This window comes from Dama dama, chromosome 27 (genome assembly GCF_033118175.1).
Source record: "Dama dama isolate Ldn47 chromosome 27, ASM3311817v1, whole genome shotgun sequence".
Lineage (NCBI taxonomy): Eukaryota > Metazoa > Chordata > Mammalia > Artiodactyla > Cervidae > Dama > Dama dama.
Window position 1 is genome coordinate 46,788,038 of NC_083707.1, and position 25,592 is coordinate 46,813,629.

The following is a 25,592-nucleotide window of genomic DNA, read 5'->3' on the forward strand; positions in this document are numbered from 1 at the left end:
TGCCTGTTGGACACTTTTAGATCTAGACCTGAAATTAACAAAGCTACATGTCAATGTATATTTTGTAACTCACACACTTGCCAGCTGGACTTCCCCCAGCTCCTGTCCAAAGTAAAGACCTGGCCACAGCCTTTATGAGCACCATCTGGCCTGGATTTCCTTTGTGGTCCTGCTTGGAGTGTTCCAGACCAATCATTTGGACCTTCTCCTTCTCCTTGTGGCTCCTGGTTGAGTACATAACTTATGAGTCATTGCTTTTTTTTGCCCCTCTTTATCCTTTGTTATAAATGGTAACTCCTGACCTCCCTGCCAATGGGTGTTAATAATAAATGACTTCCGGTGTACCACACTTCAACCCTCCACACAGCTACAGATAGCAAAATATGGCATGCGCTGAATTATTCAGTAGGCAAATAATACCACAAAGCTCATCCCATATTTCAGGCACGGACAATTGTCTGCTGGGATGATGGACTTTCACTCGGCAGAGTCCTTTCCCAGTGTCATCAGGTCCTCCCCCAAGTCCCACACATCTGCTGCGAGGAGCTGTCCCGTCCATTTTAAAGAAGGCAGAAGCTGCTCCCACACCAAAGAAAAGAATCTCCAACAGACGAGTCGGTTCTAATTACATGAACCATTATATTCTGCACGTGGGAAAGACATACTGTGTTTTCTCACCTATGTGGGGAGTTTAGGGGTCAATCAGAAATTGGGATCTGAGTTGGCAGTGCCCAAGAAGAACTTGGAATATGTGGTCATCACATTTATTCAGGGGCTCAGGGGGCTCTCGGTCAAACGGCGGCTCTCCGGAAGGAAACCCACTCAGCTGGTGACGATGTTGAATAAAGGGCACCTGATGGAAGTGGCGGTGTCTCTGAACCCAAGGGACCCCGGGAGACAGGGAGGGGGAGGCTGACCTGTGCTGCTGAGAGAGGGAGAGAGGATCAAGGGCAAGGGAGATGAGAGGGAGGAGGAGAGAGAGGCAGGACGCAGGGACTGAGAAAGAAAAGTGGACCCAGAGAGGGTGGCAGGAAGAAAGGACGAGGAGAGACTAGGTGGGGTGAGAAAGGCAGAGAAATTAGAGACAAAATTGCAGGGAAAGGACAGAAAGACAAAAGCTGCTGGCAGTAGGAAAAATCAGAAACAGAATCCGTGCAGTGGTCTCAGCCCCAGCCGCATCTGCCCAGAACAGCCTCCCAGGGGCTGTCCCGTCTTACTCAGCTGATTAGGATTTTCTAGCCAAACCCTCTCTGTGAACCCTTCAGGGAGTCCTTCCCAGGGAGACAGACACCTGCAGACTTACCTAGACACCCTGGGGCATCTGGTTGGGCGGGTCACACAGCAGAAGGGCCAATGTTGGAAGCTCAACATATGGAACAGACAAGTCTGGACTTGTCACTCTCACTGGGTGACAATCCCAGGTGCCAAGTGGCAGGCCAGGGCTTCCACCACAGATATATGGAAAGAACTAGGCTCCAAAAGTGAAGGCAATGGCACCCCACTCCAGTACTCCTGCCTGGAAAATCCCATGGACGGAGGAGCCTGGTAGGCTGCAGTCCATGGGGTCGCGAAGAGTCGGACACAACTGAGAGACTTCACTTTCACTTTTCACTTTCATGCATTGGAGAAGGAAATGGCAACCCACTCCAGGGTTCTTGCCTGGAGAATCCCAGGGACAGAGGAGCCTGGTGGGCTGCCATCTATGGGGTCGCACAGAGTCGGACACGACTGAAGCGACTTAGCAGCAGCAGCACCAGGCTCCTAAAGAGTCAGAATAAGACCCTGATCCTAGGCCATGGCCCTTGGCTGCCCCACACCCCAAGGCCTGTCTGTTCACCTCCCCCGTCAGCGTCTGACATTGGAGCTACATCCTCCCTTTTTCAAAGCATTGGATAAAATCATGCATATTGAAGCCCCTGAAAAACATACTACTTCTCTTCTGCAGGGTCAGTTTGATGTTTTAGTGTCAATATTAACAGCAACAAAAACCCAGGCCTCTTTCCCAGGGAAATTAATCTATAGTTAGCCTGCACTTGGAAAGGCAAAAATTAAGAAACCAAACAACTTAGCCCCGAGAAACCCTTAGTGGGCAGGTTGCAGCCACACCCACCTTCAAGCAGAGAGAGCATCCCACCTTGTCTGAAAAAATTCCCCAAAATGACCACCCCCGCCGCACCCCACCCCTACCCCGCAATGAGTGGGTTCCACCTGCGAATACTCTGTTTTCATTTGTTCTACAAACAGTTCCTTCTCCTGGATATACAGAATGCCCCTCATTCCTGATTTTAGCTCCAAACAGTATAGCAGATCAAGAAGAAATAACCATGTGATGGTATAAATGTCAGTTCTCAGTATCATATCTTGATGAAAATGGTTCTTCCCCAACGAAGGTCAAGGACTTCCTAGCTGGCACTAGTGGTAAAAAGCCCGTCTGCCAATGCAGGAGACATAAGAGATGCGGGTTCGACCCCTGGTTTGAGAAGATCCTCTGGAGGAGGAAATGGCAACCCTCTCCAGTATTCTTGCCTGGAGAATCCCACGCACAGAACCTGGTGGGCTACAGTCCATAGGGTTGGACACAACTGAGCAAATTAGTACAGCCAAGGTCAGCCCAGCCAAGGCTGGGCAGAGGAGGGACGGCCTGCTCAGTGGATTTCAGAGGAGCAGGAAGCCAATGGTCTTTGCCCACCCCAATGCCATCCCAATACACACCTACACTCCTCTTCCAGAAGGGGTGGAATATGGCCCCCACCTCAAGTGGAGACTGGAGACCCAGACTCCCACTCCATCACCCCCCACCCTCATTCCAAAAGAGGGGGCAGTAAGTCCCTGCTTTGCTCTGGTTGGGTCCTGGCCCTCACCCTCCTATCTAAGCAGCCCAGGTCAGATCCCAGGGGGAGCTCTGGGCCGTTGCACTGAGACCGCTTCTTCCCTGAGGGCAGCCTGGAGGGGCAGAGGCTGCAGGGTCGCCCGGAGAAGAGCTTCCCCCCTCCCTGGTTGTTCACCGGGGGTCTGTACCTGGAACTGGAGTCACTGCCGCTCTGCACTGCCGAGTCGTCCGTGACATTAAAGAGCCCCGTCCAATTGGCCAGCTGGTCGCCACTCTGCCAACCAAACTGGAGGCCTCTGGCAAGAGAACGAGGCAGTCGGTACTCATGCTCACGTGCTGGGTAAGCCCGTCACCCAGGAGCCGCGGTCCAGCGTGTGCCACGTGACACATCGCCTTGACCACGCCTAGTGGAGACGAGAGTGCTGTCCATGCAGAAGGATGACCATAATAAACCAGGGTCCTTTACAGGGTTCTCTGCTGGTCCACATCCGTGCCCTCAGTTCACCTGGATGGGCAGGTGGGGGGTACACGTTGTCATACATGCAGAGACACTGAGGCTTAGTGAGATCAAGGTCACAGAGCTCCCCTACCCTCTGTCTGGTGCATCCTTCAATTCCACCTCTAGCAACTCACTCCAGCTCATCAGCTCTTCACCTTCCTCTGAGGCCAGACACACAGCAAAGCTTTTAATGAAGTCTAGTTTTCCAGTACATAAGGCCAGGCCTCTTGCTTAAGAGATGAACTCAACACACCTGGTTCTCTTTGCTCCCTCCCCCAGCCTGACTGAAATGCAGCAAAGGCATAACAAGGGCCTGAGCATGGCTGGAGAGAAGGCATAGAAGGGGGCCAGCGACAACAATTTGGAAGAGCAAAAGCAGATGGGTCACTTGCCTTAGGCCAGAGAGAGGAGCCCTGACTGCTTGTAAGAAGCAAATCTATTCTCCAGGCACAGATGTAGAAAGCTTTGGAAGGTGCAGTACCAGGGCCACTGAAGGTGAGGGTGCAAAATGGAGTGGCGGGCAGGAAAATTGCTTTAAGTTCTTAAGGAACATTAGCTACTACCCACCTCCACGCACCCAGGGCCCCTGCCTTAAGCCCAAGCAAGCTGGGCCTTCTACCTGCCCCCCAGACAGACAGATGGCAGGAGGCTTGACCCAGAGGTGCTCTGCACTGCTGGCCTCATGCACGGAGATACTAGGCTGAAAACAGTTGGGTAGACCTGAAAAGAGGCTAACTGTGCACGCCTGGTCCCAGCCATGCTGCCCCAAAGCTTTGGCCATGGTTGGGTTTCTCAGCGGGAACCTGCCCAGGTCCGAAGAGAAGGCTACAGACCAAAGGGGTGCTGCCGCCCCATCACCAGGGCGTTGGTCTGGCACTGCTGCCATTTGCAAAGGGCTGCACAGTGCTTGTTGGGGGGCTGTCCTGTGCTCCCCTGGTGAGCAGATCCCTGGTTTCTACCCTCCAGGCCAGCAGCACCTCCTCCCCTACCCTCCTGCTGTGATGACCAGAACTGTCTCCAGACATTGCCAAACTTCCGCTGTAGGGAACCCCTGCCCCCCACACCGAGCCCCAGTGCACCTCCGAGAGGCTGGCTTTGCCTTTGAATGTGAATATTCAAGTCCCATCAAAGACTCTGGCACGTGGGATAAACTTCACCGTGCAAGTGGAGAATAAATCAAACAAACAAACATAAAACTCTTAAACCCCTAAAAATAAAGCCCTTTAATAAACAGCCTCTATGCTAAGGGAAACGGGGCAGGGATGGTGGTCGGAGCTGGGCTCTGGTCCACCCGAATCAGCCACTAATGAGCTGAGTGACCCCAGTGAAGTCTCCTCGTCTCTCTTGGCCTCTGTTGCTATCTTTCGAGTCAGGAGAGCGGTCTTGATGTCTCAAAAGTGCTTGACCGGAAGTATCACTGGGCTGAGCTGTGTCCTCAGTCACCGGGCTGAGCTGTGTCCTCGATGGCAAGACAGGTCACCTCCTGCCTGTGAGTCAGCCTGGTTTCCAGCCAGATGCTGAGTGGAAGAGGCCCTCGGGGCACCGTGAGCAGAAGGGCTGCACACGTGAGGTGCTCAGTGGATGCTCTGCCGAGTGACTCGGATTCTCTGTCCACACTCTCCGCCTCCACAGCAGAGCGGAGCTGGGGGCAGAACAGGCACAACTTGCAGGACAGAGCCTGAAGCCGCAGCAAAGTGCCCTTCAGTTCCTGGTGCGTTCAGGGAACAGCAGCAGCATTGCACTTGTGCTGGCCCGAGATCTTTATATTCTTGAACCAGTGAAGTTGCTCAGTCGTGTCCGACTCTTTGCGACCCCATGGACTGTAGCCTACCAGGCTCCTCCATCCATGGAATTTTCCAGGCAAGAGTACTAGAGTGGGTTGCCATTTCCTTCTCCCGGGGATCTTCCCGACCCAGGGATCGAACCCAGGTCTCCCGCATTGCAGGCAGACGCTTTACCGTCTGAGCCACCAAGGGAGCCCAAATATTTATTTATTTGGCTGCATCAGGTCTTAGATGCAACATGTGGGATCTAGTTCCCTGACCAGGGATCAGACCCAGGCCCCCCTGTGTTGGGAGCTCAGAGTCTTAGCCACTGGACCATCGGGGAAGTCCCTTCATATACTTATCTATCCACAATACAAATATTGCATACTTCTATAAATCCATCACATATTCGGGCTTCCCTGGCGGCTCAGTGGTAAGGAATCTGCCTGCTAAGCAGGAGACTCAGGTTCAATCCCTGGGCCAGGAAAATCCTCTGGAGAGGGAAATGGCAATTCACTCTAGTATTCTTACCTAGGAAATCCCATGGACAAAGGAGCCTGGAGGGCTACGGTCCATGGGATCACAAAGAGTTGGATATGACTTAGTGACTAAACAACATCACATATACATTTATAAATACATTGTGAGCATCTATAAAATAAACTATTCATTTATCTGTTTATTGATTTGAAGGGGTTACGTTTCCTTTCAAAGAGATATTTTGAGGAAATTATTAGTAGGTATTTCTTAGAAAGAATTTGTGTTTGGTTTATTAGGAGGGGAAACATTTTGTGGGCCCTTCACATACATACTCTCCATTCCTACAATAGCTTCATGTAGCAAATCCCATTCTCTGCACTTATAGTTGATGAAATGTGCAGCTCAGAGAGGTTTGGTAACTCGCCTAAGGTCACAAGGCTAACAAATGGCCAACCTAAGATTTAAATCCAGCACCTTCTGACTCTAAAAACAAACCTAAAAGTCTGTACCAGAATACCTATTGGCCAAGAAAACAGTAGTATTTCCACCTGAAATTTTTCAAATTAGCCAATTCACAAGCACATTCAAGAAATTCCCAGCCCCAGCAGCCAGCTAGAAAACTCACAGGCTCCTTAGAAAGAGTCCAGCCAGCAAGACTCAAGTCCTCTACCAAGTGGGTCAGCCAGCAACACTGCCACTCTCCTGCCCAGACTGGCTGATGTGAGATGGGGTGTCCCTTCACAAGACAGATCATCCCCAGGGCTGTAGAAGTGACAGACTACTAAGAAAACATCAATTACTATATTTTAGCAGGAATTATGACACAGAAGGGCCATTCGCTGATAGCTCAGTTGGTAAAGAATCTGCCTGCAATGCCAAAGACCCCAGTTCAATTCGTGGGTCAGGAAGATTTCCACAGTTTGCTGTGATCTGCACAGTCAAAAGTTTTAGTGTAGTCAGTGAGGCAGAAGTAGATGTTTTTCTGGAATTCCCTTGCTTTTCCTATGATCCAGCAGATGTTGGCAATTTGATCTCTGGATCCTCTGCCTTTTCTAAATCCAGCTTGTACATCTGGAAGTTCTCGGTTCACGTACTGCTGAAGCCTAGCTTGAAGTATTTTGAGCATCAATAATATCCCCCCAAAATTATGATGGGTTACTAAAATATATGGACTGGGTTAAAAATATATATGCTTCCGGCCCTGGCCTCCTTGGGCTCTACAGGCAGAGACGGGAGCCACTGTCTTTCTACATTCCTCAGGTCAGTAGAGCATGGGAAACCAGCTGCCTCCAAGTTCATCTTTGGTCTCCATGTACCCCCACACTCTCTCAGAGCTGCTTCCTAATGACCATGCCAGCAGCCACCTCCTCTGTTCCTGAACCTTCCAAGAATCCCCACTGCCAAAGGACAAGTTCCAAACTCTCAACTCAGGGGCCCTTCCAGCAGCTGCCCTGCATCTTGACCTGCAGTCCAGGGAAACCTCAGCCTCGTGACCCACCAGGGCATTTCGACTCTCAAGCCTTCGCCCTGGGCATTCCCATTCAACTGGATCCCTTCCCTCACTTACCTGACTCCCACCCAAAGTTCAAAGTCCAGTTGAAGAACCTTCTTCTTCCTGAGCCCCCAGCTCTGCCAGCTTAACTCTGACTCTCTCTCACCACCCCTTCAGCACCATGCCTTCTGCCCTGGGTCACTGGTCCTCTGTGCCTGCTCTTCGTGTGTCGTCCCTACATGGGATAGTCCTTTATAGACTTGAGTGTTCACTGGAAGGACTGACATTGAAGCTGAAACTCCAATACTTTGGCCACCTGATGCAAAGAGCTGACTCATTTGAAAAGACCCTGATGCTGGGAATGATTGAAGGCAGGAGGAGAAGGGGACAACAGAGGATGAGATGGTTGGAAGGCATCATTGACTCAATGGGCATGAGTTTGGGTAAACTCCGAGAGCTGGTGATGGACAGGGAGGTCTGGGGTGCTGCAGTCCATGGGGTTGCAAAGAGTTGGACATGACTGAGCGACTGAACAAAACTGAACTGAACAGCCTTTATAGACTTGCATGTAAATCAGGTGTAAAGTAGTCTTCCCCAAGAGCCCTAAAGCAAGTGGAGTGGGGAAAAGGGGGCTGATTCAGGCAGCTTTAGGTTCTAAAACTCCAGGATCCTTGACAAAAATTAGAGCAGGAGGTTTTCACGTCCCAGGAAAGAGGAAGAAGCAAGGTGTTTGGGGAGCAGAGGCAGAGGGCAGACTCCAGATGGCTCACTGGGTCCAACCTTCCTGGGGCAGTAGCAGGGCTGTGCACACAGAGGTGTTTCTAACTCTCATGCAGAGAGAGGAGTTGTAGGATATGTAATTTGAGGACTGTTAGTAGTGGGCACTAGGCATGGAGAGTCTGGATTTGAAGGGCCCCAGGCCAGGGCGTGGGGTCAGGGCTGAGGGCCTGAAAAAGCAGAGGATGCAGCGCCAGGGCTGGGCCTGTGTCCCAGGCAGTGCTCACCACAGAAACCACCTTTTCCCAGGTGTCAGAAACCGGAGTGGCCAGGCTGCGGGCCTGCCTCTGGTGGGATTTCAGGCAGCAGCAAAAGTTTGATGAAGGAGACATTGCTGGATAAGAAGGCACTCCCAGAGCCTCTCCGTCACATGTGCCTGCAGCTGCCCCATTCCTGCCTCCAAAGATTCCTGGGTAGAGTCACCCCCAGAGCCCACTCCCTTTTGCAATCATGTGACTCCTGGCATTTTTACCTCCTGAAGCTTCAGTTTCCTCACCTGTCAAAGGGAAGAAATAATCCTCAACCTAAGGATATAAACAGCCCACAAAAGCAGATATATAAATGTGAACACACATATAAGAGCTTAAATCTAATAACATAAACTTAAATCTAATAACCTACAACTTAGATCTAATAACCTACAGCTTAAATCTAATAACATACAATTTAAACACATGTCACTCTGTGTTCTCTGCCAGAGAAGACAAGAAAGCTGTTGGAGCACCAGCTAAGAAGAAGTCTTACTCTCCACATCCATAGCCTTTTTTGCTTTTTGAATCTTATACTTGCACAATCTAGGTAAATTGTGGTGTGGGTTTAACCTTACTAGTAACCAAGCGTGAAAGTGAAAGTGTAAGTCACTCAGTCTTGTCCAACTCTGTGACCCTATAGACTGTAACCCACCAGGCTCCCCTGTCCATGATATTTCCCAGGCAAAAATACTGGAGTGGCATGCCATTGGCTTCTTCAGGGGATCTTCCTGACCCAGGGATCAAACCCAAGTCTCCCGGATTGCAGGCAGATTCTTTACTATCTCAGCCACCAGGGAAGCCCCTAGGAACCAAAGCACATAAAAATGAAATTAAAGCAAACCTTTTTTATTAACCTATCAAGTTGACAAGATAAATGTAATGTTAATACCTTCGGCTGGTCATTGGTGTCACTCACGTTTCTGGTAAAGAACCTGGGAAGATGTATCAAAAGGTTTGAGAGTGTTTATACACTCAGTCCCCATGATACCCCTTCTAGGAACTGATCCTTAGGAAATGATCCCACTTTGATCTGATGAAATAAAATTTATATTTTAAGGCAGGACAAGAAAAGTTAAATATAAAATTATCTCTCTGTGGTTTGGGCCTTCTCCCTCCCTAATGAGCAGGGTTCGTCTGCATTACTGTGCAGACAGAGCTCCCGTAAGATGGGAGTGCCTGCCCAACCGGAAAGATTGTTGTTGTCTTTTTCTTTATTCTGATGCTAGCAGTGTAACTTCTCAAAACAAGAGTGTTCTTTCCCAGCTCTATAGTGGGTCATGCTGACTTGCTATTCCCTTGGTGAGTGTTCACCTGGACTATGCACCCTTGGTGAACTTTATGTAAGATATCAGTATGTCATTCTGATGTAAAATCCTTTATCTCAAAAATGCATATGTCTTATGTGAAATAGATGACTAGTCCAAGTTTGATGCATGACACAGGGCACTCAAAGCTGGTGCACTGGGACAGCCCAGAGGGATGGGATGGGGAGGGAGGTAGGAGGGGGGCTTGGGACGGGGGGACACATGTGACACCCATGGTTGATTCATGTCAATATAAGGCAAAAACCACCACAATATTGTAAAGTAACTAGCCTCCTATTAAAATAATTTTTTTTTTAAAATGTGTATGTCTGTGACTTCAACTCCTAAAAGGTGAAGCAGTTCTCAGAGCTTTCTGAGATTCTGTTTCCCAGGTTATAATCCTCAGCTTGGCTGGAACAAAATTCTTAACTTGATGGTTAATTGAATTTTCGTTGACGGATCAAAGGGCTTTGAACCAGACAGACAGTTGTCTGGGGTCTTTTGTTAATCAGGAAACATCCTAAATACCCAGCACTGGGGAGAGGCTAAGGAACTACAGTGCTAAATGACATGTGGCCATGTGGACCCCAAAATATTGTATCTATGAAGTCATTTTAAATGGTGCAGGGAAATCATTAACTGAAGCAAAAAATGAATAAGTAAATAGAATACATGTTCGCTATGATCTCATTTCTTTTACAAAAAAAAAGTGCTTACAGCAAAGGCGAGGAGAAAACATTCCCTAAAACTAATAGTTCTCTGAGTGTGGTATGATGAGGGAATTTTTTCCCCTGCTTATTTATACTTTGCTTTCCTTTCCATAAGCTCTAAGACAAACATGTATTATTTTAATAACCACAGAAACAATGTCGACTCCGAGCAATACAGTGATCACAGATGACTTTTTAGACCTTTGGAGGCACCCAATAGGTCCTCAGTAAATAACACTTGGACTTTCTCAAGTGAGAAAAAGCAGGTGTGAAAGCATTCTGGTAACTCTTCGTGCTGCATGAACAGGAGGGATTGAGGAGAGCTGGCATTAACACAAAAAGGAAAAACTGGGAAAACCAAGCAGGGGAGGTTTTCTCATGCTGAGATTTGAGAGAAGGAGCCGCTCCAGAGTTTCATGCCTTTCTCCTGAGTAATTGCTGCCACCTAAGCCCCTCAGCGCCCGGTGACCTGCTGTGGGGGTCACCAGCCTATGGCACTTTGTCCTCCCCCAACCCCATCCGGAGAGTCCAGGCCCCCATGAGGCTAGGGACCTAGAGATCAGCAGCCAGAAGCGGCTGCAGCAACCGAGCTTTAGCTCAGCTTTTAAGCCCTTCTTAACTGCGATCTTGACCAAGAACAGAAACAAATCTGCCTCTTTTTCTTGAGTGAACTTGATCTCAAGCCGGTGAACCCACTGAGAACGTGACACCTTTACCCCAGAGAGACCCTGTGCTGGCCAGAAGGGCCACTTTCATTCCCCGACATTGACCTCTAAAGTGACAGACGGTCCCATAATGCCCTTCCTCTCCCTTAACCAATCGTCGTCTTCACTCTCCTTGGGCCATTTCACCTGTAACACTCCCTGGACAAAACAACCAATACTTTACGTTCCCACAAAGCGCTTCACTTCCACCACGGAGCAAAGTTCACCAAGGAAGCAGAGGGTGAATGAAGTGAGTGAGTGAAGCAAAGGCAGCAGGGACCAGGGGTTATCTCATGCTACACCTGCCCAGGTAGGTGCCCTGAGCCCCAGCCCACTGCTGCCATGTGGGAAGATGAGCCTCATGTTGCCATTTTGTTCATCCTTCCAAGAGATGCTGGATAGCCAGACTTTTATTTTTAACTTGCCAATTTTTAAATGTTGTGTAGACCAAATACTCCCTACTGTGAGCTACCCACAGCCTGGGGAATCCCCATTGGTGGCCCTGACTTAGATCCTCATGTTCGAAGCTGACCCTAGTCCTAGGAGGGAGACAGAGTGTGCTGTCTCAGCTGAGGAAACTGAGGCAGAGCATGGGAAGTTACCTCTCAGCCAGCTGGAGGCAAAGCCAGGCCTGGGAGCCAAAGCCATGACTCCTAGTTCAACCACCAAAATGCTGGATCCTGTGCCAGAGCTCAGCACACCTTGGGGGTCTTCCATCTCGGGGGCTGGGTCAGCAACAACCCTCAGCCTCTGCCTCCTAGGCAGCAGACACACTCACCATCAGAAAAGGCTGCCATGGGGGAAGGCCAGGGCGTGCAGCTCCCGAGCCTTGCCTGCAACTTGCCCTTTCCCTCCCACCGGACAAAGCCTATATTAAGAATGCAAATGACTGAGCTGCTGTTATGACAAGATAACCTTGAGTCAGCTCTATTTGGAAAAAAAAGAAGAAGAAAATCATTCACAAAACATCAGTTCTTAACTTTCGTGGGAGGCTAATCTATTGAATTATTCATGTGCGTTCTCGCTCCTCCATTCCAAAAAGGTAGCCTGGCTTTTTCAACCTCTTACTTTAGGGCCATGTGGGTGGTGAGGAATGAAAGCTTCACAGTTCACTGAAGAATCTGTGCGAGGATAACCTGGAGGGTGGCGGGAGGGCCTTCGGGTCTGGGGACAGGTGGGTGAGACCATGGCTGAGCAGAAGGTTCCTCAAGTGCCAGAAGCCCACGATGTCCCCATTGCGGGCTCCTCACATCCCCCTCTAAATGGACAGAGGGCCTCAGAAAGACTGCTTCTTGGAGCACCTTGGGAGGTTGGATCTGTTAGGGGAAGCACACTGATAGAAACCGTCCACCCTGGCCAGGCACCATAGTAACCATTTGCATAAGTTGTTTTATGACATGAGGTCGGGTAAGGAATACGGAACTAATAAGCCTCCACCAACCGGAAGAGTTCAGGAAAGGTCAAAAGGAGACACCACATGTCCGACCACCTCCCAGAATCCCTCTCTCTGGCATTCATCTGGGCGGAACAAAGCTTGCACCACCAGGGAGGACTCTGAGTCAGAATGACTGGCTAAGGACAACCCGAAACTAATCCCATCACCATAAAACGTGAGACTACAAGCCATGTGGCAGAGCTGTTCTCCTGAGTTCCCTTACCCCACTGCTCTCCACCCGGGCGCCCTTTCCCAACAAAATCTCTTGCTTTGTCAGCACATGTGTCTCCTCGGACGATTCATTTCCGAGTGTTAGACAAGAGCCCAGTTTGGGGCCCTGGAATGGGTCCCCCTTCCTGCAACAGATCCAGACTTCCAGAAGCTTCCAGGGAGCAGTGACTGGACTGGCTGAGGTGGGGGGTGGCCTGAGGAGCCCCGCAACTGTTTCATTTCACACAAACCTCCAGGATCCCCACACGACCCTGTCGAGGGCAGAGGGAAGGCACTTCCACCAGCTGATGGATATGGTTTAGTCTATTTTTTTTAATTAAAGGAAAAATGAGGAAATGAGCCATTTCTTTCACACTAAGCTTGTCAAATAAAATGTATAACCACTCTTCTGTTATGAATCACCAAAGTACTTATGTTGTACTGCACAGCTGACAGGATATCTTTCCTTTATCTATTCATGCTATTTTTATTTCACTATAAATGTATATATATATATATCAAATATTTATTTTATTGTTCTATATTTGTTGAACAGTCATGCCTGGCTGGGGTTCAACAGTGAACAAATTAGCAAGGTCTTGCCCCAGCAACACTTCATTTCAACTAGAGTGAGACAGATAATCTAACAGGCAACATAACACGTAATGTGTCATATGGTGAAAAGTGCTGTGGAAAAAATAAAGGGTAGCAAGAGGGATAAGGAGTTGGGGATGAAGGGCTGCTCCATGGAGATTGGTCTCCTCCTGGAGAACTGACATCTCAGCAGGGTAGGAAGTGATGAGGGAACAGGTGGATCTGGAGAAGAATGGTCCAGAAAAGGCCTGGCACCTGCAGTGGCATGAAGCCCAGGTCCCATGGCTTGTTCTGGGACTGGCAAGGAGTCCAAGGCAGGCAGCAGGTGATACAGTCCACCGTTCTGTGGCCCCTCAAAGTCAAGTACAAGGGAGGTGACCAGTGATCTCTTCTGAGCAAACACCTCAGGTGGACCCCCAGGATTCTGGGGGCTCGGCCCTCCTGGGGCACACAGATTGCCCTCCCCCACCTCTCACAGTCCTCCGCCATCCCCAGGTCCACAGGGAGGAGCTGGGGTGGGTGGTCAGGAAGTCCCCCTCAGAGAAGGAGCAGACCCTTCCCACCCAGCTCAGAGTGGAAGTGCCTGCCAGCTGGGAAGCCTTTGCAGGAGGATGAATGGGCATAATTACCAGGTTCCACGTACTTCCTCACCCGGTCTCCATCCTGACTCACTAGTGACTCATATTATTTCCCTGATGGTAACATTCACCCTGAATGAGAAGAACCTCAGGGAAAAAGAGAAGTGGGTTCATTCCCCAGTTGCCTGTGGGGGCTTTTCATTTAGGGCAACAGAAAAGATGGCGCAGGTGGTAGCCTGCTGGGGACAAGAACGGGGGTTGCTCCCTGGGCTAACCTCCTCACACTCTCCATCTCTAGTGGAGCAAGTCGTGGGCATTGGAGTGAGTGGGGGTCTGCGGACAGATGGCAGAGGGCTGGCCTCCTTGAAAGGCCCCTGGTACCCACGAGCCTCCAGATGCCAAGAGCGTTCATGGGTTCTCTGGAGGCCTCTGGCTAAGGAGTGGCCCAGCGGAGTCCAGGTTCTGCCAGTGCTCAGGTGGGGACAGGAAAGGGTGTGTATGGGGGCACTAGCCGGGGAGAGGTCCAGAGAGAGGAACCAGCGGAGCTCCAGGTACAGCTCGGGGGCAACCTCACAGCCCCATCAAGCTTTGCACCACAGAGAAACTGGGCTCCCCCAGCCAACCTCCACTGCTCCCTGGCCTGGCCTTCCAGACCTCCACTTTCAGCACCAGACCCACAAGAGTGGGCACCCAAGGCCGTCTAAAAATCTCACACTTCTTCCAACTACTCTTTGCTAAGTACTTGCTCAACCATTTATTCCACGGTGGGGGTCACCTTCAGGAGGAGCATGGGGTCCATGGGGGTGCACACACTAGCCTTCCAACTTCCTCCAGCACTCAGGCCGCAGACAGAGCACCACAGCTAGCAGAGTGGAGACCCCTTCCCTCCTTGGACAGCAGGAGAGTGATGTGGCCATGGGGGGAGGGTCCCTTCAAACACTCATCCTAGCATTCATTCCAACCACTCTCTGTCAAGAGCTCCCACTAGTTCTACTTTCTCCATCCTAGGACAGGCCCAGAGTCTATGTGAGCAGGTGCCTCCTAGGTTAGTGGCCCCCCACACTGTTCCCCAAACCTCTGGAATCCAGTCCAGCTAAACGCCAATCAAGTCATGCCTTCCCCGGCCTTGGCTCCTGTTAGGTCCTTTGATTGTTATGGGTTGAATTGTGTCCCCTGCCCCCACACCAAAAAAATCAGATACTGAAGTCCAGTCCCAGGGTGACCTTATTTGGAAATAGCGTAGCTGCAGAAGTAATTAGTTAAATTATGATGAGGTCATGTAGGGGCTTCCCTCGGGGTCCAGTGGGTAAGACTCCATGCTCCCAATGCAGCAGGCCTGGGTTCCATTCCTGCTCAGGCTCCTAGATCCCACATGTCATAACTAAGAGTTCACATGACACCACTAAAGATCCTGCCTCAAGGAAGACTGAAGGTCCTGTGTGCCACAGCTAAGCCCTGGAGCAGCCAAATAAATAAACAATTAAAAATTTAAAAAGATGAGGTCATACTGGAGTATGATGGACCCCTAATCCAATATGACTGGTGTTTTTATAAAGAAAGGGACACAGACATGTACGCACGGAGAAAACCCTGTTAAGATGAAGGCAGAGGTCTACAAGCCAAAGAATATCGAAAACTACCCCCAAACCACCATAAGCTGGGGGCGGTGGGGAGCAGATTTGCCTTCATGGCCCTCAGACCCTACCGACACCTTCATCTCAGACTTCAGCCTCCAGTGACAATAGCATCTGTTGTGTGAGCCCCCAGACTGTGGTACAGTTCGAATTGGCGGGTTCCACACCCATGGTTGGTTGAAGCCGTGAATGTGAAACCCCAGAGGGCTGACTCTAAGGAACCTAAGCATTTGTGGATTTTCTTCTTCTTTTCCCCTCCCAATAACCCCAGCCCCCTGTGTGCACAGCACCCCACACACACTTCCCGGCTTGCCTGCCTCACGTCCATCCCCACCACAGTCGAGAGCCTCGGCAGGACCCATGGGCCCCTCTCAGAGGGACTGGCAAAGCCTGGCCAGTGACCAGTGTCATCAGGTGGGAAGAGAAGAGAGTACCTTGGCCACCCACTCATACTGCCTGAGACTAACCTGGGACCAGAGAGGCGATTGATCTCACTGCACCAGAAAACAAAGAGAAATGTAGAAGCCTTCAGTGACTTCCATCACCTGCTCCTCCAGACTCAACACCACAGCCTGCCCCCCAGAGTCACCCTAAATCCAGTCTCTGAAACCCACAAGTTCTCCGAGCCCACCTCGGGTCCCACCTGGCCACTCACCACCCTGATTGCTGTCTCCTCTGAAATCTACAAGATTTACAGTCTCTGCCACACAACGACTAATTTATTTATACACAATCTTACCTATTTTTCATGTTTGTCTCTTTCAATGTTCTGTAAGTTCCTTAAGGACATGTAACATAGTTGATGATTCTTTAGTAACATAACCTTTCCACCAGCATAAAGCTGAATGTTTAGTGGACGTTCATTGATTACTGGGGAAAAAGTTGGGGATTCCCTTTGTATGCATCATTCATTCAACAATTAATGTCAGGCTCTATGCCAGGTCCTGTGAATTCAGAAATGAATGAAATATCTCTTTCAAGGATCTTACAAACTGTGCGAACCTATACACATTATTCATCCTCTCTGTGTATTAAATGAGGATGACTGTATCTGTTTAACAGGACTAATGTGAGGATTGAATGAGATAATCCTTCTTTAGGATTATCTGCTTAGGACAGAGCCTGGCTGATGAGCCCTTAATGAATGCTAATAATTCATATTATTGCCCGATGAATCCATCACCTGTAGTGTATGTATGTGGAGGGGGTTCCCACACATCAAGTGAAGAGCTAAATGAGAGAATTAATAATTCATATTATTGCCCGATGAATCCATCACCTGTAGTGTATGTATGTGGAGGGGGTTCCCACACATCAAGTGAAGAGCTAAATGAGAGAATTAATAATTCATATTATTGCCCGATGAATCCATCACCTGTAGTGTATGTATGTGGAGGGGGTTCCCACACATCAAGTGAAGAGCTAAATGAGAGAATTACTAGATGAGAGGTTATTAGATGAGAAGTGAATGAGCCTGAATAAGTCAAAGAGGAGAAACCTCTAAGAGGTGAAATTTGCCTGGGAAGCACAAATATCAAAAGGAAAAAAAGTAGAGAGAGACGATCAACAGCAAGCTATGAGAGGGCAGCTCTACGCCCCTGAGGGACACTGGGCAGAGGACAGGAAGCTCCCCAACACCCAGCAGCTGGTGCAGGCTGGGCGCAGAGAGCCAGGGCCAGGGCACAAGATCCAGGAGGCCCCGCCCTCTAGCTGGTGCACATGCAGAGTCCACACTGGAGAGGGAGTTCCATCAGCTTTGGCCTCTGGGTGCCTTGCTTGCCTCTCCCCGCCGCAGTCCCAGCCCTACAGCAGGAGCCCCATGAAAACTTGCTCTGATCAGCAAGACTGGAGCTGTTCTGCCAGCAAAGCACAGGCCCAGGATGGGGGTCAGCTCAGCCCCTTCCCCATCCCGAGGGTACCCGCCAGCTCCGTCCCCACGAGGCACTCTCCCCCTCCAGAAGCACCCCAGGGAGATCCTCTAGTCCTGTCATCTCCACCTCTTGGGGGTTGTGCCTGCTTCTCCAGTGAACAAGGCTTTGTCCCTGGGTAGGGGGAGTGTTGGATCAGCGGTGAGAGCCTTCGAATGCACACTTGAGATACAGCACAAAGTCAAGCTGTACTTTTCCTTGACCCAGTTTCATATCCTCAAATCTCAGGCCTGCACAAGCCATATGCAGGCAGCCCAGATCTGTACCCTCGAGTACGGAAGAGTCCTGTCTACACCAGGCAGGATAAGGCAGGCCCGGTCTGGGGTCCAGTCTGCTGTGCTGTCACATAGAAGGCGACAGGACAGCTCTGGGCAGACCATGCCAAGTACAGCCAGCACAGGTGCTACGAATTCAGAGCAGGGACGCGCACTGAGGGCTGAGAACAGAGGGAGGAGGAGGATCGGGACTGGCAGAGAGCTAATTGGGAGGGCACAGCAGGTAGGGGAAAGTTGGTATAAAGTTGCAGAGTCAGGACAGATGTGATGTGTGAAAGACCCTTGGCTGGCAGGAGCAATGATCTCCTTTAAGAGTTGGGTGATCCCCTCCTTTCTTTCAGCTGATCCTTTTGGGGCCTGCAGGGCAGATTGTTCTGTCTCTGCTACACTGGGCAACTCTGTTCTTTAAAAAAAAAAGAGAGTGGGCTTCAGGCACAGGTTGATCATGGGGGTGAGACTTTTGTTTGGAGAGGACATAGGGGATGGAGATATTCGAGGGTTTCTATTTCTGGCAAAATGGCAGGCTGAAAAACCCTCTGCGGCAGGTGCCCCTTCAGGAATGAAGGATTTCCTCCTGACCTGCTGGGGTACCGAGAGCTGACAGCCCCCAACCCTCAGTTTCCTCTGGGAATCACCCCACATAAGGAGAGCCAACTTGGCCAAGACCACACTCTCTTCCAGAAGCATCTGCATCCAGTGACTAAAAATTCAACCTAGAGGTACAAAGGCCCAGCCTCCTCACCCTGAGGAAGCCTCAGCTCAGGGAACGCTCCAGGGCTCCCCCTCCAGGGTGGCCATGGCCTTCTCTGGGATTCCACTGCAGCTCAATCTCTCCTTCTGCTCAGTCTTGGTCCTTCTTCCTTCTTTAGGTGTCGATCCTAAGAACACATCTTAATAAACATCCTACATTCGAATCTCTGGCAAAGAGTCTTTTTTCCAGGGACCCCAATCTGCAACATCTCCCACTACAAAATGCTAAAATACACTTAATATACATACATACATACATATATGGTGGTGGTGGCTTAGTTGCTAAGCTGTGTCTGACTCTTGCGACCCCATGGAATCAAGAGCCCGCCAGGCTCCTCTGTCCGTGGGATTCTCCAGGTAAGAATACTGGAGTGGGTTGCCATTTCCTTCTCCAGGGGATCTTCCCAACCCAGGAAACGAACCCGGGTCTCCTGCATTGCAGGCAGATTCTTTACCAACTGAGCTAAGAGGGAAGACCCTATACATATATATATATATATATATATACACACACACACACAATATGTATAAAACTCCTTCTTAAATGGATGGATGATCTGGCAAGGAAAGAAGCCATAGATGAGTTCTAAAAACAGCAGCAGTCCTAGCAGCATCGGTCAATCCCCATGATCCATGATTCCCTTGCAACAGCAACAGGGGCTACCCGAGATAAAGATTCTTCTTAGAAACCTCCTCCTTCAGCCAGGAAAACACAAACAATTCAAAATCAAGGCAGGGAGAAAAGTAAAGCAGAATACATAAAAGACACAAAATATAATGGTAGAAATAATATTCTAACATCCTATGCCATTCATTAGTAATCACAATAAATGTAGATATAGTATACTTCCCAAGTAAAAGATAAAGGTTGTCAAACTAAATATAAAAACTGTAGCTATATGCTGGTTACAGAGACATGGAATGAAAGACATGGAAATGCTGGGGGAAAGAAAGGCTAAAGAGAGAAATGACAAGCAAATACTAGCCAAATGAAAACTGCCTCACTATATTCATTTTAGACAGCATCAAATTGAAGTTTACTAAAAACAAAGAAACTCCCTACATTTTAATAAAAGATTGTTCACTAGAAAGACAATAGGTCTACCGGCCCAGGTGGGATGCATGAGACAGGTGCTCGGGCCAGGTGCACTGGGAGGGCCCAGGGGAATCGGGTCGGGGGGGAGGTTGGAGGGGGGGTCGGGATGGGGAATACATGTAACTCCATGGCTGATTCATGTCAATGTATGACAAAACCCACTGCAATGTTGCGAAGTAATTAGCCTCCAACTAATAAAAATAATTGGAAAAAAAAAAAAAAAGAAAGACAATAGGTCTAAACTAGTATGCATCCAATAGCCTCACTTCAAAATGTTTAACATAAAGCCTGGTAAGTTGATAAGGAGAAACTAATAAATCCACTATAATGGAGGAAATTTTCAATACGCATCTTTTAGAAATCAACAGAACAAGTGAACCAAAAAACTAAAAACAAACAAAATCAGTAAGGATACAGAAGACTAAAAAATTAAAAACCACTTGATTGAAAAGATAGGTAAGGATACTGTATCTAACAATGCGAGAATCACATTGTTTTCAAGTATGCAAATAATATTTATGAAAGTCAACCCACATACTAGACCACAAAGAAAATCTAAACAAATTTCAAGGAATCAGCCTTATAAAATCACATCATAATTCATTTGAGTTAAAAATTCAAAAAAGTATGTAAAGAAAGAATCTGGAACTTTTAAAACATTTCTAAATTTATGAGCAGGAAGGAATTCAGTCGTGTCTGACTCTTTGCAATCCCATGGACTATACAGTCCATGGAATTCTCCAGGCCGGAATACTGGAGTGAGTAGCCTTTCCCTTCTCCAGGGGATCTTCCCAACCCAGGGATCGAACCCAGGTCTTCCACACTGCAGGAGGATTCTTTACCAGCTGAGCCACCAGGGAAGCCCAAAAATACTGGAGTGGATAGCCTATCCCTTCTCCAAACTTTATGAGCAAATATAAATAAATCATGAGAGAAATTAGAAAATGGAATTCAAGATAATTAAAATACTTCAAGGTAACAAAAAGGAGCTATATGACTATGAACAAATTACTTAATTTCACTGTGCCTCAGTTACTTCATCTATAAAATGAGAGTAGAAATCTTTTGTTAGAATTCAGTGCAGTAACATATAAAGTGCTTAGACTGGTATGTGGCACATTGTAAATCTAAGACAATTCTGAATTGTTGCTATCATCATCATCCCAAATCATAGAAATTTAACTAGAGAGTTATTTAGAGGAAATTTTATAACCTAAAAAGTTTACATTGGAAAATACTTAAGACTGAAAGGGGCATTTCAGATGGTAAAGAATCTGCCTGCTACGTGGGAGACCCGAGTTCGACTGACTGAAAATTAAAAAGATGAGCATCCAACTTAAGAAGCTAGAAAAATAATACAAGAAAAAAACCAAAGCAAAAAAAATGAATGAATTCGATAGGAAAGTTACAAAAGAAAAGTCAACAAAGCCCCAAATCAGTCATTTAATGAAGATCATTTAAAAACAGAAAAAAGAAACAATGTTAGGAATAGAAAAGGAGCCAAAACCTGCAATGTAACAGAGAATATTATGAACTTTGTGCAAATAAATCTGAACATTTTTGAAAATTTTCTGGAAAAATATAATTTATCAATAAGTGAATGAAGAAAAACCTGAATAGCCTTGAACCATTAAAGAGACAAAATTGGTAAATTAGAGTCTTCCCACAAGGAAAATATTAGGTGTTGATGGCTGTACAGGTGAATTCTACCAAGTTTTCAGAAAATAGATATCAAACCTGCATATACCGTTCCAGAAAATAGATAAAGAGGAAGCATCCCCAACTCATTTGACAAGACTGGTTTTAAAACTAGACAAAGATAGCATTTTGAAAATTGCATGCCAGTATCATTCAAGAACACAAGATCCAACATCTCTTTTTTTTTTTTTGAGATCCAACATCTTAAATAAAAATATTAGTCAACAAAATCTCACATTGTATGAAACAAATAATATACCACAAACAAGTTGTGTTTGTCTCTAAAATTCTAAATTTAACATCTATTAACACAATGAAATCCCATGGACAGAGGAGCTTGGCAGGCTACCGTCCATGGGGTCACAAAAGAGTTGGATATGACTTGGCAATTAAACAACAACAACAGTCACATCAAAAAAGTAAAGGAGGGACTTCTCTGGTGGTCCAGTGGCTGAGACTCTGTGCTTCCAATGCAGGGAACCAAAGTTCAATCCCTGTTCGGGGAACTAGATCCAACATGCAACAACTAAGAATTCACATGCCACAACTAAGAATTCACATGCAACATCTAAGAACTCACATGCCACAACTAAAGATCCTGCATGCTGCAACTAAGACGCAGTGCAGTCATATAAATAAATAAATAAAAGCTTTTTTTTAAAAGAGTAAAGAAGAAAAAGACCAACTGATGTAGAAAAAGCAACTGATTAAAATTAATATTCAAACACAACAAAACTTTTTAGCATATTCCATAAGGGAACCTTCTTTTCCTTACTAGAGGATACAAAACAAACAAAAAACTATGACAAACAAAACAAAATAAAACTAAGCAGATAGACTCAATGGTGACACTTTACTATTTTTCCTTTTTTTTTTTTTTTTTAAATAATTTTATTTATTTATTTTTGGTTGTCCTGGGTCTTCGTTGCTACACGCAGCCTCTCTCAAGCTGTGGAGCGCAGGCTGCTCATGGTGTGGTGACTTCTTTGGTAGAGCGTGGGCATCAGTAGTTGTGGCACATGGGCTGGGCAACCTCACGGCATGTGGGATCTTCCCGGACCAGGGATCGAACCCATGGCTCCTGCATCGGTAGGTGGATTCTTTACCACTGAGCCACCAGGGAAGCCCCTATTTTTCCTTTTAAAAGCAGGATTAATGACACCACGTACAAATATTAATTCAAAATGGATCTAAGACCTCAACGTAAGAGAAAAAACTATTAAAAAAAAAAAAAAAAAACCTCTTAGAAGAAACCATAGGGACAAATCTTTGTGAACTTGATACTGGAAATAGGCAATGGTTTCTTAGATATAACACCTAAAACACAAGCAACCAATGAAAAAAGTAGACAAATTGGAGTTCAGAATTAAAACATTCATGCTGCAAAGGACATTATCAAGAAAGTAAAAGAGAACCCATAAAATGAGCGAAAATGATTTTCAAATCGTATATCTGACAAGGGATTTATCTTTGGAATCTATAAAGAACACTTACAACCCAATAATGAAAAGACAAATCATCCCATTTAAAAATGGGCAAAGAATATGAATAGACATTTCTCCAAAGAATACATACAGCTAATAATAAGCACAGGAAAGAATGCTCCACATCCCCAGCCATCATGAAAACACAAAATCAAACCCACAATGAAATACCACTTCAAAACCACTAAGATGACTATGATCAAAAAGACAGATAATAACAAGTGTTTCCAAGAATGTGGTGAAACTGGACTCCTCATACCCTGCTGGAAGGAGTGTAAAATGGTGTCACTATTTTAGAAAACAGTCTGACAATTCTTCCAATGATAAAACATAGAGTTACCATATGACCTAACAATTCCACTTGTTACCACATTGTGCGTTGTGTGTGTGTACTCAGTCTTGTCCGACACTTTGTGAACTTCTGGACTGTAGCCACCAGGCTCCTCTGTCCGTGGAATTTTCTAAGCAAAAATCCGGAGTGGGTTGCCATATAACTCAACAATTCTACTTGTATACCCAAGACAAATGAAAACACACATCCACGGAAAAACATGTCCGGCCATGGTACAATGCTCATGGCAGCCTTATTCATAATAGCAAAAATGTGAAAAGAACCTAAATTCCATCATTAATGGATAAATAAAATATGGTATATCCATAAACTGAATATTGTTCATCAATAAACAAATGAAGTACTGATTTGGGATTGCCATATACACACTGTTTTATATTTAAAATAGATAACCAATAAGGACCTATTGTTATAGTGTAGGGAACTCTGCTCAATATTTTGTAATAACCTTAATGGGAAAAGAACTTGAAAAAAGGATAAATACATGTAAACTTATAATTGAATACTTTGCCGTACAGCTGACACTAACACAACATTGCTAATCAGCTCTACTCCAATATAAAATAAAAGTTAAAAAAAGAAATGAAGCACTGATATATATATTATATATATTTTTATATATATTATATATATATATATATACAACACAGATGAACGTTGAAACTATGCTTAATGAAAGATGTCAGTTACATAAGACCACATATTGTATGTTTCCATTTACATGAAATGTCCAGGATAGACAAATCTAAAGAGATTAGTGTATTTACTCATTTCTAGAGCTGGGAGGTATAGGAGTACTATGGGGTGATGGCTAAGAGATACAGTGTTTCTTTCTTTAAGGAAAATGTTCTAAAATTGATTGGCATGAGGGATGCATAACTGTTCGAACATACTAAAAGCCATTTAATTGTACACTTCAAATGGATAAATTTTATGAATTCATAGATGGGTGGATTTTATGACTATATTTCAGTAAAGCTACTCTTTAAAAATAACTTTTAAGAAAAAAAAAAATCAGGATTAAAGCCAGGATATTCACTATGACATTTATTGAACATGCTATCAAAGGTTCTATCCAGCACAGTAAGATAAGTGAATTAAGGTATAAGGGTTGCAATGAAAGAAGAAAACGTCTACACAGAAATCCCATAAGACTCTACAGATGAATTACTATCATTATGTGTGGATTATTATTACTATCCTCAAGCTTGCTGTTTATAAAAACAATAGACATTGAAATCAAATTTATTTCTTTACGCTAGCTACAAATGGACAAAAAACATAATTTTTAAAAGATTTTTTTACAGTAGCATTAAAAACTATCTAGCTAGAGATAAATCTAACAAAAACGTTCGCATTCTTTATGGAGAATCATGAAGTTCCCGAGAGACACTGAAGGCGGGCATTCAGGCCCAGGTCCACCAGCCCTCCTCTGAGATCAAGTTTAAACAGCAGGTTGCCACCAGATCACAGGATCCTTCCTACCTTAAAAAAAAAAACAACTCTTTCGCTGCCCCTCTGTTAAAGCGTAAGTAACTGAAGTCTTTAACACTCCAGCGATATGAGTTTGTGTGAAGATTTTTGCACTAACAAAGGGAATTTGGAGCAGCAGAGACTTTAAAGGTAGAGATGCTTCCCACGCCCCTCAGGAGCCTGGCGGGCTGCAGTCCATTGGGTCTCAAAGAGTTGGACACAACTCAGCGACTAAGCACAGCATAGCACATTCTAGAAAATGCGTAAACTTTATGAATTTATAGATCAGTAGATCCTATGAATTCATAACGTCCCCAGTATTCACCCCCAAACCATCCTTTTCCCTATCGCCAAACTCGCGTTGACCCTTTCGCACGGATCCCTCCGCACGGATCCCTCCGCACGGATCCCTCCGCACGGATCCCTCCGCACGGATCCCTCCGCACGGATCCCTCCGCACGGATCCCTCCGCACGGATCCCTCCGCGGTGCGCGTCACCGTTGCCCACGCTCAGCCAGGTGCCGTTTTGCCTAGTTTGCCCCGCACCTCTGTCTCCTCACTCTCCTCTGCCCCCATCTCTCTGCAGCCTCAGCTCCCACCCCAGCCCGCCTCTCTCCAGCCGTTCTGTGCAGGCAAGCCCTTGGGACTCTCCTCTGTGCCCTTGCCCATCGCCATCTTTCACTCTGCGTTCCCCTGGGTAAGATGTCATCCAATTCCATCACACAGGCCAATGTTTTTCTAATTGAGGGTTTCAACCAATAGATTAAAAAATCAATGCAGCAGTATGCCATTTTTAATTTTATTGTGATAAAATAAATATAAAATTTACCATTTTAACCATTTTCAGTGTACAGTTCAGTGATATTCAGCACAACCACAATTGTTGTGCAGCCATCATCAACATCTAGCTCCAAAATTCTTTATCTTTCCAAACTGAAACTCTGTACCCATTAATCACTTATTTCCTATTCCTCCCCTGGCAACCATTCTGCTTTCTGTCTCTATAAATTTAACTACTCATAAGTGGAACCATATAATATGAGTCCATTTGTGATTGGCTTATAGCACTTGGTATAATGTCTTCCAGGTCCATCCATGGTGTAGTGTGCTTCAGAATTTCCTCCCTTTTAAGGCTGAATTTATTTTTAAATGAAGTGAAATGTAATTTTTAATGAAGCAGAATAGAAAATATTAAAGTGAATTTCTCATAATGAGGCCAAACATTCTTTCACAGAATGTTACTTTCAGATGGATGTGTATGAGAGTGTGTTC

At 46.5% G+C, this 25,592-nt stretch overlaps 1 protein-coding gene across 4 annotated transcripts in view; it reads right to left on the reverse strand.

The window, feature by feature from the left end:
- The window catches only part of ST8SIA5 (ST8 alpha-N-acetyl-neuraminide alpha-2,8-sialyltransferase 5), an 88,896-nt gene that overhangs the window by 44,592 nt on the left and 18,712 nt on the right, over window positions 1–25,592 (reverse strand). For 3 of the 4 annotated variants that reach the window (XM_061130718.1, XM_061130717.1, XM_061130716.1), the window contains one exon: window positions 3,019–3,126. The exons of the other annotated variant lie outside the window; for it this stretch is intronic. In XM_061130718.1, the coding sequence (XP_060986701.1) occupies window positions 3,019–3,126 (108 nt within the window). The remainder of the gene's footprint in view (window positions 1–3,018; window positions 3,127–25,592) is intronic. 4 annotated transcript variants of the gene reach the window in all.